This window comes from Catharus ustulatus, chromosome 7 (assembly GCF_009819885.2).
Source record: "Catharus ustulatus isolate bCatUst1 chromosome 7, bCatUst1.pri.v2, whole genome shotgun sequence".
Lineage (NCBI taxonomy): Eukaryota > Metazoa > Chordata > Aves > Passeriformes > Turdidae > Catharus > Catharus ustulatus.
In genome coordinates this window covers 22,963,276-22,978,848 of record NC_046227.1, presented here as the reverse complement: position 1 = coordinate 22,978,848, position 15,573 = coordinate 22,963,276, and the positions used below count along the sequence as shown (strand labels likewise).

The 15,573-nt window shown below is 59.7% G+C and overlaps 3 protein-coding genes across 6 annotated transcripts; 2 read left to right on the top strand and 1 right to left on the bottom strand.

Moving 5' to 3' along the window:
• Positions 1–6: 6 nt before the first annotated feature.
• On the top strand, positions 7–6,589 carry ANKZF1 (ankyrin repeat and zinc finger peptidyl tRNA hydrolase 1). 4 transcript variants are annotated; one of them, XM_033065203.2, is made up of 16 exons: positions 7–43; positions 344–469; positions 753–862; positions 1,053–1,155; positions 1,552–1,736; positions 2,014–2,129; positions 2,245–2,398; positions 2,623–2,845; positions 3,022–3,117; positions 3,281–3,454; positions 3,564–3,671; positions 4,095–4,359; positions 4,835–4,946; positions 5,063–5,230; positions 5,336–5,406; positions 5,973–6,589. In XM_033065203.2, the coding sequence occupies exons 2-16, from the start codon at positions 349–351 to the stop codon at positions 6,091–6,093; spliced, it is 2,127 nt and encodes a 708-aa protein (XP_032921094.1). In that variant the 5' UTR covers positions 7–43; positions 344–348; the 3' UTR covers positions 6,094–6,589. The 4 variants fall into 4 exon arrangements, with proteins under 4 accessions (XP_032921094.1, XP_032921095.1, XP_032921096.1 ...); XM_033065204.2 differs by having other exon boundaries at positions 37–59; XM_033065205.2 differs by lacking the exon at positions 7–43 and adding an exon at positions 69–87.
• Positions 6,590–6,654: 65 nt separating this feature from the next.
• GLB1L (galactosidase beta 1 like) lies at positions 6,655–12,034 on the bottom strand. Its single transcript, XM_042779464.1, has 16 exons — positions 11,903–12,034; positions 11,297–11,469; positions 10,831–10,981; positions 10,531–10,591; positions 10,168–10,262; positions 9,615–9,795; positions 9,477–9,535; positions 9,202–9,350; positions 9,016–9,077; positions 8,601–8,719; positions 8,415–8,489; positions 8,249–8,338; positions 8,003–8,116; positions 7,591–7,722; positions 7,054–7,269; positions 6,655–6,976 (listed from the first exon to the last, which is right to left on the bottom strand). The coding sequence occupies exons 1-16, from the start codon at positions 12,017–12,019 to the stop codon at positions 6,758–6,760; spliced, it is 2,013 nt and encodes a 670-aa protein (XP_042635398.1). The 5' UTR covers positions 12,020–12,034; the 3' UTR covers positions 6,655–6,757.
• A 533-nt stretch (positions 12,035–12,567) lies between these two features.
• STK16 (serine/threonine kinase 16) lies at positions 12,568–15,042 on the top strand. Its single transcript, XM_033064303.1, has 7 exons — positions 12,568–12,685; positions 13,360–13,579; positions 13,652–13,785; positions 13,860–13,980; positions 14,055–14,150; positions 14,222–14,343; positions 14,431–15,042. Exons 1-7 carry the CDS (start codon positions 12,600–12,602, stop codon positions 14,567–14,569), a joined length of 918 nt encoding a protein of 305 aa, XP_032920194.1. The 5' UTR covers positions 12,568–12,599; the 3' UTR covers positions 14,570–15,042.
• Positions 15,043–15,573: the final 531 nt, after the last annotated feature.

Here is a 15,573-nt window from a genome sequence, read left to right as displayed (position 1 = left end):
TGACGAGCGGCGCTTCCGGCCCGGGCGGCGGCGGCGGTGGCGTGTGAGCGGCGGGGCGGGTACCGGGGAGCGGGCACCGGGGAGCGGGTACCGGCTGCGGGGATCCTGGGGCTAGAGCAGCTGGGACAGTGATGGGGTGCAACGGCATGGGGAAGGGGGATCGCGCACGGGCCCCGCGCGCTGTGCGGGATTCCCGGGACAGCGGCGGCGGGAGGGTCCTGGACGCGGTGAGAGCTCGGACGGGGCAGAGCGTTGGGCCCGTGGGGCGAGTGTCGGGGCGGTCAGCGGCGGGTGGTTCCTGACGGGCCCATTACTCAGACACTGTCCCGTCCGCTGGGAGCAGTAGCGATGCCGGAGAGCAGGTCCGTGTTCGAGGCCGCCCAGGACCCTGAGCTCCTGCATGGGCTGACCCTTGTCACCGGAGCTGCTGCGGATATCGGTGCTGCCGAGCTGGCGCCTGCGAGCCACGGTGCGTGGGGCTCCGCGGGAACGGCGGGAGGGAAGGTATTTGATTAAACTCGTGTCCCCCACAGATTTGGTGTTCTGTGCCCAACTCAGCTTGGGTGATCGCCCCAGAGCTTGGCCGTGGGAACTACCCGGTTGGGTGGGTGGGTAAATGGGCTTTTCTTGGTGGACCCCAAGGTCCCCGAAGCTCCTTCAACCATAGGTTTCTTTGGGTTGGCTGAGGAGGGACCGAGGAGGCTCCACTCCGTGCGGGGCTGCCTGTGCACAGCCCTTCCTTGTTCTTCCAGAGAAACCTGCAGCACCCGGCTGTGAGGAGAAGGCCCATGGGGCGGCTGAGGTGCCAGAGAAGATGTGTTGCTTGACCTGTGGGCAGGTGTTTGGGAGCCGGGAGGAGCAGGTGAGCAGGGTTGAGCAGTGTGAAGCGGGAGTGGGACTGGCATGACTGGTGGGATCCTGCTGTGGAAGCTCAGCCCCAGCATGGTGCAGCCCAGTGCTCACAACCTACTGGGATCTGGCACTTATACCTTGTATGTTATCAGATTGTGCCGCCATAAGATGCTGCCAGCTCATACTTTTTTGTTTCACAGACTGAGCACTACCGGCTTGACTGGCACCGCTTCAACCTGAAGCAGCGACTCCTGGGGCGCCGGACACTGCCTGCAGAAGTGTTTGAGGAGAAAACCCGCACAGGTGAGGAGCTGGGCCGGCACTGGAGTGCAGGAGCTGTCAGCAACCTCATTTGGGCTCTTCTGTACAGGGATGAAGCCCTCTGCTAGCGCAGGGTTGCTTTATTCTGTCCCTGTGGGGTCTTCTCAGGGTCCAGCACTGCTTCTGAGCTGTTACAATTTGTTATAGGGAGAAAGGGGTGTTTTAACTGAGCTCCTGCCTAAGTATGTCTGGGGATCCAGAGCCCCAGACTCCTATCTCCCGAGGTCACAGCTTGTTTCTGTTATATAGGGCTATTTGATGGAACATTTCTGGGGTTGTGGGCACTCTGCAAGTGCCGTTGAAGTCACCTACAGAATTTTGAGGAGGCTGTTAATTAATCTTTGCTTTGTTTCACTGCATCTTTTCTTTTCCTTGTAGGTGATGTTTCCAGCATCTCAGGATCTGACTCGGATAGCTCTGATGTGAGCAGTGAGTCAGAGTTGCTGCCCTCTGGCAGTGACCCTCCCCAGACCCCCCAGATTCCTCGCTCCCACAAGGTGCTGCTCCGCAATGCAAAGGGCCAGCTCATCTCCATGTACCGCTGCGTGCTGATCACCGGGAAGGCAAGCCACAGCCCAGCTTTTGGGAGTGGGACTCCAGAAAAAGTGGGTGGCACTGGGGTGTAGATGTCTCTCTGACAGTCTCCTACCAACTGTGGTAGGAAGGGTGAACTCTGGTGCCAGGTCAGAGCCTCGGACTTGTTGGTGGCCTATTATTTGGCCCTGGGGTGCTCCCAGAAACCTGCTTCTGGTGCTAGCAGAGAGGCTGGTCTCTGTCCTGGGGACAGCAAGAGGTAAGGAAGTAATGCCATGGGTGCTAGCAAGGGTATCTGTGTATCAGGGTGACACTGAGGAGCCGGTGGAGCTGACAGCATCACTGCAGAGCCTCAGTGCAAACACGTGCTGGGTTGTGCTGATGATGGGTGGCGGGCACTTCGCGGGAGCAGTGTTCCGGGGGTGAGTACAGGGGGACAGCAGGATTGTCCCTCTGGGCACAGTCAGCTGGAGCTACCTTTGCATGTTAATGCCACACATGCTAAGCTCTGTTGCTCATGCCTGCCCCTCTCCACAGCCTGCAGGTGCAGGAGCACAAGACCTTCCACCGCTACACGGTGCGAGCACGGCGGGGCACAGCCCAGGGCCTTCGTGATGCCCAGACCCCAGGGTCAGCGCCCAGATCGGCTGGGGCCTCCCTGCGCCGCTACAACGAGGCTGCACTGCTCAAGGTGAGCATGCACCACAGCACTGGCTCGTGGCAGGGACAGTGGTCCTGGCTGCCTCTGACAGGTGGTACCACACTTCTCCTGGAGGGCATGGCAGGGATGGTGGGCTCTGGAAAAGGGGCGGGGCCCAACAGAAGCTACTCTGTTCTGGTTTTGTCCCTACTCCAGGGCTACATTTACCCACATAGTGTGCTCAGGATCCCATAAAGCTTCTCCTTTCTCCCCAGGATATTCAGGACCTCCTGGCAGCCTGGGCACAGCACCTGAATGATGCTCAGCGCATCTTCCTCCGGGCCCCTCGTCAAAACCGTGCGCTACTTTTCGGCGGCAAGAACCCACCCCTCACCCGAGGGGACCCTCGCATCTGCCACATCCCCCTGAGCACCCGCAGGGCCACCCTGCGAGAGGTGCTACGAGTCCACGCCACGCTGGCCAGCCTGCAGGTGTATGGTGAGTTGGGCCAGTCCTTGTGGCTGTGGGTCAGGGCAGGTGGGGTGATGTGGTCCCTTGTGCATTAGGGGATGCTACCCTATGGGTTGGAGGTGCTGTCTCTTCAGCCCTCAGTCCCTGGAGACATGGGGTGCTCCCTGTCCCCAGGCAATGACAGGAGCACCCTTGCTGCCCAGGGAAGGACACACCACTGGAGGACATCACTGGGTCCCCCCGGAAGGTCTGGCAGAAGAGGCAGCCAAAGGCAGAGGTGGATCAGGAGGACACAACTGGTGAGTTAAACCATGGAGGGAGACATGACTCTGAGCAAGCAAGAGGGGTCTGATGTTATGGCATGGGGCAAATTTGCAGCTTCAGAGTGTGGCTGGACAGGAGAAAGACAGGGTGTTCTTGGCTGAGAGCCCCAAGTGATTACTTCTGTGTGTGGGGCCCTAGCCCCAGTCTCATCACCCCCCTCAGCCCCAGAGGAGGAGGAGGAGGAAGAAAGCCCTGCAGGGGAACTGGAGACTGTGGAAGTGACACTGGGGACCTTGGACCTCCGGGAGTTCGAAGTGATGCCCAAGAGAAACCGCAAAAGGAGGAAAAAGAGAGACAAGAAGGTGGAGAAAGGTGAGGGGGAAGAACTGGGAGAGGCAGTGTAGGAAGGCCATGGCTGTGATGCAGGCTGAGTCTGTATGTGACTCTGACTCCTCCTCTTCACCATTTGTTGCCTGGGCAGGGCCTTGTACTGAAGAGACTGGCTACCAGTATGGGCAGCCTGGCTTGAAGCCAGTGACGGAGCTGCAGGGGAACGCTGAGGCTAGGCTGCTTCCCTGGAGCAATGGAGGTAAGTGGGGTCAGGAGCTGCATTGGCTGGATGCCTGCCCCATTTACTGATGGCTTTTCAGTGGGGTGCAGAAGAGCACATTGTCATGCAAGTGCCCAGAACAGCTGGGTGTGAGAAGTCTTTAATACAGTCATGTGCCTTTGGCTGAGCTGTGTGTTTGGAGCCAAGGGGGCCAGGGAGCACCTGGCTAAGCCACGTGTGTTGGGGGGATTGGAGTGGGTGTTACTTCAGGAGAGACTTGGCTGCTGCCAACAGTGCCTAGCAATGCCATAGCACATTTCCACGGACTCTGAAGGTGCTGAAAATCCTGCAGTGCCCAAATCCAGCCAACAAACTGATGCATTGTGTGTGTTCCCCAGTCAGACCAGAGTGCTGCTCTGTCCAGTCTACCCATTGGACTCTGCTCCTGTTCTTCCCTCACAGGAGATCCTCAGACCCAGCTCTGTGATGCTCTGTTCACTGCCTGCAAGACAGGGGATGTGCGGACACTGCGGCACCTCCTGGGTGTGCCAGAGAACGGGGCCGTGCCAGGGGACAGTGAGGATGGGGAATCCGTGGATATGGCCCGCTCCCTGCTGAACCAGCCTGTGGATGAGCACGGCTGCACCCTGCTTCATGTGGCAGCACAGGCTGGCAAGGCTGAGGCTGTGTGTCTGCTGCTGGAGGCAGGGGCAGACCCTGCCCTCAGGTATGGCTGCAGGGCACCCAGTGGTTCACAACCCCCGCTATGGGAGTCCAGCAGTGTGAGCTTCTGTCTCAGCCACAGGAAACTGGTGCCACCCTTGTCCTGGGACAGCCAGTATTGGTCTCTATGAGCTGGGACATCTGGGGGTTTTATGGGAGGCCTAGGAGCTGAACCACCCTTCTCTCTGCCTGCCTGGTCTGGCATGGCAGCAAGTGGGCAGTGACTCAAAGTGCACCCAGGCTTATCGGTGGCAGTTCCAAGGGCCAGGATGAGACAAAAGCCCTGTGCAGGGACTTTGAGAGGCAAGAAGGAAATGGATGATTCTGGTATAGGAATAAGGAACTTTCTCCTCCTTGGCTCTGATACTATGGCCTCCAGTACACACTGCTCGTCTCTGGGGAGTCTCTGGGCTCACAGCCCAGTGGGATACAGACATCAAGATGGCAGTGTGAGTGAACTGGTCTCCCTTGTCTCACAGGGACAGGCAGGAGAGGACCCCATACTGCATCTCTGCTGACAGACTGACCCGCAATGCCTTCCGCAAGTTCATGGTGGACCATCCAGACAAGTACGACTACAGCCGTGCCAAGGTGGGTGCCTGCCCTCTGTCCTCACTGGAGGGGGACCCCAGAGCAAAACTCTCCTTTCCCACTTGCAGCATTGCCTCAGGCTCAAGTGAGAGATGCTGCCTGCCCTCTGCCCTCAGGTGCCAGGGCCCCTGACAAAGGAGATGGAGGCCAAGAAGCTGGAGAAGAAGCGGGCACAAAAAGCCCAGAGGAAGCAACGGGAGCAAGCCCAGCGGGAGCAGCAGCAGCGCTGGGAGCAGGAGCAGGAAAAGAAGCAGTGGTTTGCAGCCCTGTCTGACAGGGAGAAGGTGAGGATTGGGAAGGGGATCCAGCCCAGATAGGGCATGATGTGGTGGGCTCTGGGCACAGCAGCTCCCAGGGGCTGCAGGGGCTGAGCTGTCTTTGCTCCCCAGAGGGCACTGGCTGCTGAGCGGAGGTTGGCTGCACAGCTGCAGGACACCGGCACAACTCTTACCAACATCAGGTAATCATCCCAGCAGCATGCCTCTGACGACAAAAATTCTCCTGTGTCAGCGCAGCTGTTCCCTGCCTTTCTTGCTCCAGTTCTCATTTCCAGTCCAAAGTTATTCCTGTCCACTCAATTCCCAGTAGTGCTTGTGTAAAAGTTTCCTCTCGCTCTTGCCCTGCCTCCCTGAAGTATTTTGCTAAGGATGACTTGGTCCACTTGCAGCCAGATTTACAGCAAGCAAATGCCCCAGCCACTCCTGTGTCCCTGTTTACTTCCCTCTGGTTTGTTGGCCACCAGTGCTCCCCATGCTTATCTGGGCAGGGACTTAAAAACCTTCATAGGGGCCAAGTCCCTCCATGTTCATTCTGCCTCAAAATACCTCCAACAGAGCATCTCCCCCAGGGAGGCTGGCCTGGACAAGCCCCTGGGTGAGCTCATCAGCACTGTGAGACCAGAGGAGCCTCAGCTCCCTCGTGCTGCTGGTGTCTTTTGTCACAGTCTCCAGGCAGGGAATCATTTCCTCTCGTAACTCTTTTGCAAGTGTCTCCTTTGCTCAGGACCAGCTGTCCTCTTTCCTGCAGCCGCTGCTGGCAGTGTGGAGAGTCCCTGGTGGGACGGATCCCTTTCCATTACCTCGACTTCTCCTTCTGTTCCACGGCCTGCCTGCAAACCCACCGCCGGGCCCAGGCTGGGCGCACCTAGCACTGGAGACTGCTGCCACCTGCCAAGGACCAGTGTGGTGGGGACATGGCTGAGCATTGTCTGTGCAGCAAGGGAGAGCCTGTGGAGCAGCGATAGTGACAGGGACTGAGCTGACTATGCCAGTCTCCAGGGCAGCTCTGGCAAGGCTCTGGGCATGAATATCTTGGTGGTGACTCTGGCAAACTTAATAACTGAGAGGTCACCAGGTGCTAGTATGGGACTGTTGGGTGGCCTGGCTCCAGCCAGGGGTCCAGCTGCCAGCTTTTCTCATGGCTACCTTGTAAGTGCTGTCCATAGGTATAAGCACAGATCTTGCAGCCCTTGAGCTACCTGCAGCCATGCCTGTGGACATCCTCAAGGCTGTGCTTTTACCTCTCCTGCCTGCCATCACCATCTCAGCAGTCATGTTAACAACTACTTCCTCCACCTACATTGTCAATAAAGAGGTGCCTTGACCCCCTGGCCATGGGGCTCAGCCATGGTCGCAGGAACTATGTGGGATGAGTGTGGTATTGACATGCAAATCGAGCTCAGTCCTGGGTCCTTTACTCATTAGCACGGGCCCCACCTGTCCCCAAAAGTCTGTGCTGGGACCTGTGCCACCTTCCTTCACCCCAGTGCTTCCCCTGTCCCAGTGAGAGGCCAGGCCAGTGCCCAGCGGTGTTCACTCTGTGGCCATGGTGCTGCGGCCAAGTGTCCTGTTGTAAAGGGGCTGGTCGAGGAAGAGCAAGAGAGGACTGGGAGGTGCCTCTTCTAGCTCCAGCACTGTAATGTTGTTGGGGCGCCCAACGTGCAGCACCGAGCCAGGCACAAAGAGGGTCTGCTGCGGCCCACGACGGCTCCAGTACCGGCCCAAGTTGAAGCCATTTATCCACAGCAGTCCCTGGAAGAGGATGGAGATGGCACTGAGCCGTGTCCTGGTCCACTCTTACTCCCTTTCCCAGTTATGCGCTGCCTTACCTTGCTCCAGCCTGGGAACTTCACAAAGGTGTCCCAGGCAATGCCAGGTGTCTCAAAGGTCCCAGTGTAGAAGGCTGGCCCCACTCTGCCTGCACTGCTCGATTTTGGCAGCGCAGCCTGGGGCCAGCCCTGTTGGACTGCAGTGTCTATGGCCAGGGGGTAGATCTGCCAGTTGCTGAGAGGCCTGGAGTTCAGTGAGAGGTTTCCCAGCAAGCCCTGAGATGGAACAGGAGGGGAAATGAAGCAGCAGTATCTGCCAGAGTCAAGACATTTGGCAACCCCAGGGCATGTTCCCCTTGCAGTAGTGAAGGTGGTATCCCCTGTAAGGCACGAAGGGCCCTGGCAGCTGTGGTAGCATAAGTGGGAGAGGGGTGCCAGTCTGAGCCCTATCCTGGCAGGGTTGAGATGAACCAGGAAGCAGGACTAGGATTGCCCCTACCAAGGCTGGACTCTGCCTCAGGCGGCAGTAGAGGGGATGTTTGGTCACATGGATCACCAGGCCATCCCCTCTGGGGCCTCAGGGCCCTCTCCCCTTACCTTGAAGTCGCTGGTGTTGGCCCCAAAGCTGATCCTGCCCATGTTCTCCAGGAGTATGTCCAGGGTGTCCCCTCCCCTGCCTGTTACATGCAGTGTTGTCTGCCCATCACGCTCCAGTGTTCCCTGGTACTCCTAAGCCATAAGGTCAATGCTGCTGGCCCATGTTCAGATCCCACCACCCCCAACACTGCCAGAAGGCACATAGCATCCTGCTGCCAGCCCCACCAGAGCCAGGGCAGCTCTGTCCCCAAAGGGGGCAAATTTGGGCCCAAGAGCCACCCCGCAAAGGCTCAGTATGGCTTTTGGCACCCTGGCTGTCCCCAAGCCCTAGCATAGCACAGCCCCACTGCCAGCAGGTTCCAGAGCCCTCTGGAGCACTGTCCCAGGGACTGTTGTGCTCCCATAGCCTCACCTTCTGCAGCATCACGTAGCCACGGTCACAGATGCTGTGGGGAGGAGCGCCCAGCGTGGCTGGGTCTGGCACATCCCAGGGCAGCTGTGTGTGGTACACCATAAAGCCATAGGCCTGCAGGACACAGTGCAGTGGCACAGGAAGGGAAAGGGAGCTGGAAGTGAGCTCTGCTCCTCTGCCCCAGAGGCAGGGCCAGGCAGACAGGGGCATCTCCTCAAGTGTCCACCACTACACCCAGCCTCTCACCTGCTTTAGGGCCTCAAAGGTGAGAGGGAACTGGCTCTGGATGGGTCCAGAGGGGCACAGCACATCCAAGACATCCAGGAGGTCAGCATACTGCAAAGAGCGATGGGTGCTGGGCAGTTGAGCAGTGCCATGCTGGGGCAGTACAGCCTTTGGCATAGGCACTCACCTTCCGCAGGGCCACCCAGCCATAGGCATACTTGGGGGTGGCAGGTGGCATCGGACCAACTGGCAGGGGCTGGAACTGAGCAGCAGACTGTCAGCTGCCCCCCATGGCAAGCAGGGAGATGTTCCTTCCCCTGCTGGTACACAAGCAGCAGGACCCAGTACTGTCCCCTTACTCCAGGTTCGTTACCTTGCTGATGACCGTGCGAATGGCAAACAGCTTCTCAGTGGGGTCTCCGGCCTCTGAGAGGGGGGCATCATAGTCATAGCTGGTGGTCACTGGTTTGTACTGGTCCTTGTAGTCAGCACCTGGCCAAGGAAGTGATGTGAGCTGGAGGAAGGGGCTCTGGCACAAGCCCAGGGCATGGAACCCAGGCTGGCTGCAGTGCAATATGGGGGGGCATGACCCAGAACTGTGAACCTCTGCATAGGCATGAAAGGAGTCCCCAGGAGAAGACAAGCTTGGGTTCAAGGACCCTTGGCTATGTGTCAACCTGCCCCATGGGACAGAACAAGAGCCTAAAGCAGGTTTCTCAGGGATGGCCAAGGAAAGCTCCCCAGCATTGCAGTGTGCCCCTCCCTCCCCAGGGGCAGGCTCTACTCACCACTCCAGTAGGCAAAATTCGTCCCTCCATGGAACATGTACCTATGATACACCCCAGAGAGCCTGGTCAGCAACCCCACAGACCCAGCAGGGGCTCACCAGGCCCCGTCCCTCCAGCACCCACAGTCCCTGCTGGCCTGATCCCTGTGGGATGAAGGCAAGAGGTGATGCCCACACCCCTGGTGGCAGTGCCCTCTGCCAACTGACTACTTGCATGTTGATGCTGGCTCCCAGCTGCAGCATGTCCTCCAGCCCCCGGGCCACCCATGCTGCGCTGGTGCTGGCATGTGCCTCACCCCAGTAGTCCAGCCAACCTGTGTAGTACTCAGAATTTACCTGGAGGAGAAAGGGACTGTCACCTGCAGCCTAGGCCCAGCAGCCCTCTTTGCCTCACTGCCTGGTGCCTCTGCCTCCCCAAAGCTGTCACAGGTCATTCCCCCAGAGCACCCATGCCAAGCTCACCAGGGGCCCCTTCGGTTCCACGCGGCGCAGGGCACCAAATGCCTCTGTCACATTGGATCCTGTGGAAGTGGAGAGAGGGAGGTTTGAGCAGGACAGAGAAGGGACCCATAGCCTGTGTCTCCTCCTCCTCCCTCATACCTGGCCCAAAGTCGACAGTGGCATAGAGCCCCTGCAGTGTGCCGCAGCGCAGCTCCTGTGCTCCCGCACTGTCAGTGGTGAAGAGCAGCACTTCACTCCCCAGCAGTGCCCGAAAGGAGCCCAGCAGATGCCGTAGGTATCCATAGTCACAGGCATAGTAGCTCCCATATTCATTCTCCACCTGTGAGCAGGGCAGGCACTGAAACCCAGTGTGCACATGGCAGGGCTGCAGACAGTTCCCACTGCCCACTGGGATGAGCACCAACCTCCCCCCTTTCCTCTGGACATCTGATGATGTCCAGAAAACCTGAACATACCCTTCCAGTCCCACCATGAGCTCCAGCTCTGTCGGTGTCCCTCAAACCACAGCTGTGGTGATGGCAGGTACCTTAGATTCCCAGCCCTTGGATTTAGATCCAGATCCAGAAGTTGGGAGGGATTCCTCTGAGCTTTGCTGGGTAAGGTCATTTTGTAGGGGATACTGGTGGCTTTTTGGGGGACATCTAAAGATGACCCAGAGCAAGGCATGGGGCTGGCCCTCACAGCACCTTACCTGCACACTGATTATGTTCCCTCCCTGCTGGTACAGGCGTGGCCTGATCTTTGGCAGCAAGACATGGAGCCAAGAGTCCACAGCTGCCAGGTAGGCTGGAGGGACAGAGGCAGGACAGGGGCTGGCTGCAGCATCCACCCCAGCCGGTCTGCAGCCAGCCTGCCAGGAGGAAGACAGAGCAGATGGGGGAGGGTCAAACGAGATGGGGAAGTGGAGATGAAGTACAAACTATGGGGCTCTCAAAGGATGGAGAAGGTGATGGGAAAGACCACACAGGCAGAGCTGGCAGGTGTGTGGAGACGATGCCAGGACTAGCCCCAGGCTGTAAGGACACGGTGGCCAGAGCCCTGTGCTGAGCCTCACCAGGGTCGGAAGTGCGCAGGGTCATGTCTGGTTTCCACAGGAGCCAGGCAGGCAAGCCACCCTGGAGAAACACATGGCAGAGAGGGAGGCAGAGAAACTGCTCAGCAGCCTGGGCCTGCACAGAGCTGAAACTGGCCAGTGCAGTGCTAGTGCTTGGCAACAACATGGCATGTGGGGCAGCAGTCTGGGCACAGTGGGCACGACACTGGAGTAATTGTGACAGCCAGAAGGGCCAACCCCGCTGTGCCCTTCCCAGACCAGCCATCACCACTCTGTGCCAGGCTGCGGGCTGGCACTCACCATCTCCCACTCTGCACAGATGTAGGGCCCTGGCCGCAGGATCACCAGAAGTCCCAGCTCAGCTGTCAGGTCCAGGAAGGCTTCCACATCCCGGTTCCCAGTGAAGTCATAAACTCCTGGCAGTGTCTCATGGTAGTTCCAGGGGACATAGCTGGGGTGAGAGAGGAGATCAGCATGCAGGAGATAAGGACACCCCAGCATGACAGGGAACCATCCCATCAGCTGGTCCCTCTCTTCTGGGAGTTGGCCTGCAGCCTGAGCTGAGTATGGCAACTTGGGCTGGACTGGAACTAGCCCACACTCATGCTTGTGCCTGGCAAGGGTGACCTAGGGGGTCATAGCCAAGTGCAAGTGTTGGTCCTTGCTCCCTGTGGTCACGCAACCCCCTTGTCCCTGTTCCTAGTGATCCCAGAAACTCGGTGGTGGCTGTGGGCTGTGCACCGTCAGAGCTGTCACCATGGCTTACACCTGCACGGTGCTGAGCCCGCTCAGGTACATCTTGAGCAGCCGGTCCCTCCAGGCAGGGCGCGGGACGCGGGCATAGTGGATGCTGCCCGAGATGTAGCGGAAAGGGGCTCCGTCCTTGCGGAAGCAGTTGTGTTCATAATCCAGCTGGAAGGAGCGTGCCGAAGGGGAGGCCTGCAGGAAAGGGGCAGAGCTGGAGCGCTGCAGAACATCCCCGAGCCCAGCCGCCCCTTCCTATGCTTCCTGGGACAGGCACTGATGGGGCTGGTTCTTGGAGGAGCCCTGCCCCGACGTGGGTACCAAACTGTCCTTCTGGGAGAGCAGGAGGGATGAGCTGAGCCTCCCCGCTAATCAAACACCCACCGGCTGAGCTGCTGGCATTTGCGGGGACTGGTGCTGCTGGGGTGGGTGCTGAGAGGGCAGGGAAGGGGCTGGGAATGCAAGCTGGGACACTGGGGAGAGACATGGGCTGCAGCAGGAGAGAGCTATAGCACGATGAGCAAGGGAGACGGGTTGGGAAGCAAGGCAGATTCCAGAGGCGTCCCACCGGCTCTTCACAGCTCAGTCATACGCACTTCTCCCAGACTTTGCACCCTTGTTTGCTAACCTGCGTGTGCAGAAGCCCCGCTGCCAGCAGCAGGGCGAGGGCCTGCAGCCCCTTCCTCGCCAGGCGCTCGGCAGGCCCGGGATAGGGGACGAAGCTGGACGTGGCCACCACCATCATGTGATCCGAGAAGGATCTTGGTCAGCGCCGAGCGCTTCCTTCTCCCGGTTCCCAAGTGCAGGCAGCTGGAACAGCTGGGGCGGGACCATGGGAAAGGGGTGGGAGGCTCCGACCCTCCGCGTCTGGCCGGCTGCGCATCAGCCCCCGCAAAGCCCATCCCAGCAGGGATGCAGGCGGCACAGCGCACACCGAGCACACCCCAGGTGCCCAGTGGGGTAGTGAGTGACAAACTGAGGGGACAAGGAGCCTCATAAAAGTGTCACCACCCTTTCATTGAGCTCAGCCCGCTTGTTCCATCAGAGAGGTGGCGATGGAAAGCTCGGCTGCGGCTCTGATTGGAGGAGTGCTGCTGCTGGATGAGGGAAAGGAAAACGTTCCCTATAGCTGGAGCTGGTGGCAGTGCTGGTGACAGGGGTGTCGGGAGGTGCTGCAGGGCAGGACGAGCCCGCACAAGGAGCGGGGATGGCAGGCGCGGCGGCACGGGCAGCGGGAGGCGGTGACGCCCCGCCCGCCGGGTGACGCGGCGGTGACGGGGCCGCGGCGGGTGACGCGCGGCGGCGGGCGATGACGCGGACGGGCGATGGGGCAGACGCTGTGCGTCTGCTCCCGGGGCACCGTCAGCCTGGGGGGAGCGCGGTACCTCCTGCTCCACCGCCTTGCAGAGGGGTGCGCGGCGGGCTGGGGCGCGGGGGGCTCGGGCGGGGGGTCCCCGTGCTCTGGGAGGGATGCCCGGCAAGGGGGGTCCTCGGCCCGAGGGCGTGCTCGGGCATGCGGGGGGATGCTGGGGCACGGACGGGCTTGTGTATGGGGGATGCTGGGGCATGGGGGGGTACGCGGGCTTAGGGGTGCTTGTACAGGGGGAATGCTTTGGTGTGGGGGACATGCTTGGGCACGAGGGTGCTTGTGCATGGGAGATGATTTGGCATGGGGGTGACACTCGGGCACGGGATGCTCGGGCAGGATGGGGAGATGCTTAAGCTCAGGTCACCTTGGGGCTTGGGTAAATACTTGGGCTTAGTGAGGGATGATGCTTCAGTATAGGGGGTGCTTGTACGTGACAGATGATTCTCATGCTGGCTGTCAGGGAGGGGTTGGTCATTCCCAGAAGTGGATGCTTGGAGCCATGGGAGTGGAGATGATTGGGCCAGTGGGGTTTTTCAAACAGAGAGGGGATGCTTTGGGTTCCTGGCAGGTGCCTGCAAGGTGGGGGTATGTGCATACCTGGGGGATTCATGCTGCCGTCTGTCTCCCTCCCCTGGGTGTTCATAGATGAGATTGGGCACAATGCCCCAAAATGGATGTCACAGCCCCCAACCCTTGCTATTCTTGACTCCTTGCAGGGGCTTCAGCTATGTGGACCTGGTGGAGGGGCTGCGGGATGGGCGCTTCTATGCCCTGAAGCGCATCCTGTGCCACGACAAGGAAGACCGGCAGGCTGCCCTGCACGAGGTGGAGATGCACGGCCTCTTCGACCACCCCAACATCCTGCGCCTGGTGGCCCACAGCATCGTGGAGAAGGGCGCCAAGCACGAAGCCTGGCTTCTCCTGCCCTATGTGAAGGTGAGGGGGGCTTTCCTGGCTGCCCCACCTCCCCAGGAGCAGCAGTGGTGACCAGCTGCTTGTGTTTGCCAGGGAGGAACCCTCTGGAGAGAGGTGGAAGCACTACGAGAGAAAGGCACCTTCATGCCAGAGCAGCGGATCCTCCTCATCCTCCATGGGATCTGCCGTGGGCTGCAAGCCATCCACAGCAAGGGCTATGCACACAGGTGAGGAGTGGCAGCACCGGCTGGGGGGATTGGCAGGGGCCCCAGAGGGCATTCAGTGATGTCCATCCCCACAGGGACCTCAAGCCCACCAATGTGCTGCTGGATGAGGATGACCAGCCTGTGCTGATGGACCTGGGCTCCATGAACCGAGCTCGCATTGAAGTCAGCAGCTCTCGGGAGGCCATGGCTGTGCAGGTGGGTGGCCTGGGACGTCACCCCACAGGCCTGTCCCTGCTCCAGTCGCTTCATCCCCATCCTCCTCTCTGCAGGACTGGGCTGCCCAGCGCTGCACCATCTCCTACCGTGCCCCTGAGCTCTTCACAGTGCCGAGCCAGTGCGTCATAGATGAGCGTACGGATATCTGGGTAAGGATCCAGCCCTCTGGCCTCCCCCGTCCCACTGCTGCCAGGGCTGCACTGACACCACTGTACTCCAGTCCTTAGGCTGTGTGCTGTACTGCATGATGTTTGGAGAGGGCCCCTATGATGCCATCTTCCAGAAGGGTGACAGTGTTGCTCTGGCAGTTCAGAACCCCCTCACACTGCCCTCCACAACCAGGTGAGGGGCTTGGGAGGGTCACCCCGTTCCTTGGTGGTCCCTGTCCTGTGCACCACATGGATCCTCCCCTCGCTGTCTTTCTTCCAGATATTCAGCTGCCTTGCAGCGCCTGCTCTTCTCCATGATGACAGTGAACCCCCAGGAGAGACCCAGCATAAATGAAATCCTCCACCAACTGGAGGGGCTGCAGCCAGCACCGGCAGGACAGGACACCACACAGATCTGAGCCCATCCCCTTCCAGTGGTGACATGTCCTGAGGCTGAGCCAGGGGAAAATCAGCTGCCCTAATCCCTGCTGCCCTGCAGACCTGTTGCAGAAGGGATTGATGCCCTGGGGTAGAACTGCTGCTCTGTGCCAGAGGTGTGTTGGGTTTGGAGTGTTCTGTGCCCTGGATGCTGCTGCCTGGGCCTTGGTCTGTGTCCCTGAGCTGTGGATATGTGATCTGCTGCTAAACATGGGTCCCTTGCCAGCTGCTACCTTCCCTGGGGGTGGGAAGAAGAGGATGTTGTGGGACCCCTCCTGGGGATGGGAGCTGCTGTCCTGCAGCTCTGTGTCCCAGGAAGATTGCTCCTGCCCAGGGGAGACCTGCGGGCTGGATCCCGGTGCTGTGCTAGAGGGAGGCAGAGGGAGTGCTCACTCTGCCACTGCTCTTGGCACCGATGTTGCCTTGTGTTTGAAGTAAAGTATGTTCTTGCGGAGGTGTGGCTGTGTCCCTGTCTGCAGGGAGGGGTCCTGCCGGGGCACGGGGAGAGCAGGGCACACTGTCTGGGTTAAGCAGCCAAGCGTTGCTGAAGGGGAAGGGCAGTGGAGGCCAGCCGGGGCGGCACAGCCAGAGAATTAGCAGTAAGCAGGGAAAGTTAATCCCTGGCCCCAGAATGCTGCTATTGGGAGCTAACACAACTCTGCAGCTGGAACCAGACACTGCTGTTCAGAGCGTCCGGAACTGGGCACTGCAGGGCAGGGATCAACACAGGCAGGCAGGCAGGCTGGGGCAGGGGTGCAGGCAGAACTTTTATGCTGCCCATGAAGAGGGAGGTGGATGCCCAGACTGGGAAGCTGACAGACCCTGGGAGGCAGAAGCAGCAGCTCTGCGCTGGTGGGGGTATGCAGAGCATGGGGACAGCACAACCATCCCAGCACTGAGGACAACCCCAGACCAGCAGGCAGCCTTGGCTGGAGGGGCTCACTGGGGCTCTAACAGCTGGGCTACCCATGGAGAGTGGGGGAAA

What these genes read in the sequence shown, in the direction of transcription:
- GLB1L (XM_042779464.1), bottom strand. Translation starts at nt 12,019, where the DNA reads ATGATGGTGGTGGCCACGTCCAGCTTCGTCCCCTATCCCGGGCCTGCC. An exon ending in GTCAGTTGGCAGAGGGCACT is followed by an intron (nt 9,078 to 9,201) that starts GCCACCAGGGGT and finishes GTTGCTGACCAG; the next exon opens with GCTCTCTGGGGTGTATCATA. An exon ending in TTCGCACGGTCATCAGCAAG is followed by an intron (nt 8,490 to 8,600) that starts GTAACGAACCTG and finishes TCTGCTGCTCAG; the next exon opens with TTCCAGCCCCTGCCAGTTGG.
- STK16 (XM_033064303.1), top strand. Translation starts at nt 12,600, where the DNA reads ATGGGGCAGACGCTGTGCGTCTGCTCCCGGGGCACCGTCAGCCTGGGG. An exon ending in ATGAGCGTACGGATATCTGG is followed by an intron (nt 14,151 to 14,221) that starts GTAAGGATCCAG and finishes ACTGTACTCCAG; the next exon opens with TCCTTAGGCTGTGTGCTGTA. An exon ending in ACACTGCCCTCCACAACCAG is followed by an intron (nt 14,344 to 14,430) that starts GTGAGGGGCTTG and finishes TCTTTCTTCCAG; the next exon opens with ATATTCAGCTGCCTTGCAGC.
- ANKZF1 (XM_033065203.2), top strand. Translation starts at nt 349, where the DNA reads ATGCCGGAGAGCAGGTCCGTGTTCGAGGCCGCCCAGGACCCTGAGCTC. An exon ending in GCTGGCGCCTGCGAGCCACG is followed by an intron (nt 470 to 752) that starts GTGCGTGGGGCT and finishes TTGTTCTTCCAG; the next exon opens with AGAAACCTGCAGCACCCGGC. An exon ending in GCGGGAGCAGTGTTCCGGGG is followed by an intron (nt 2,130 to 2,244) that starts GTGAGTACAGGG and finishes CCCTCTCCACAG; the next exon opens with CCTGCAGGTGCAGGAGCACA.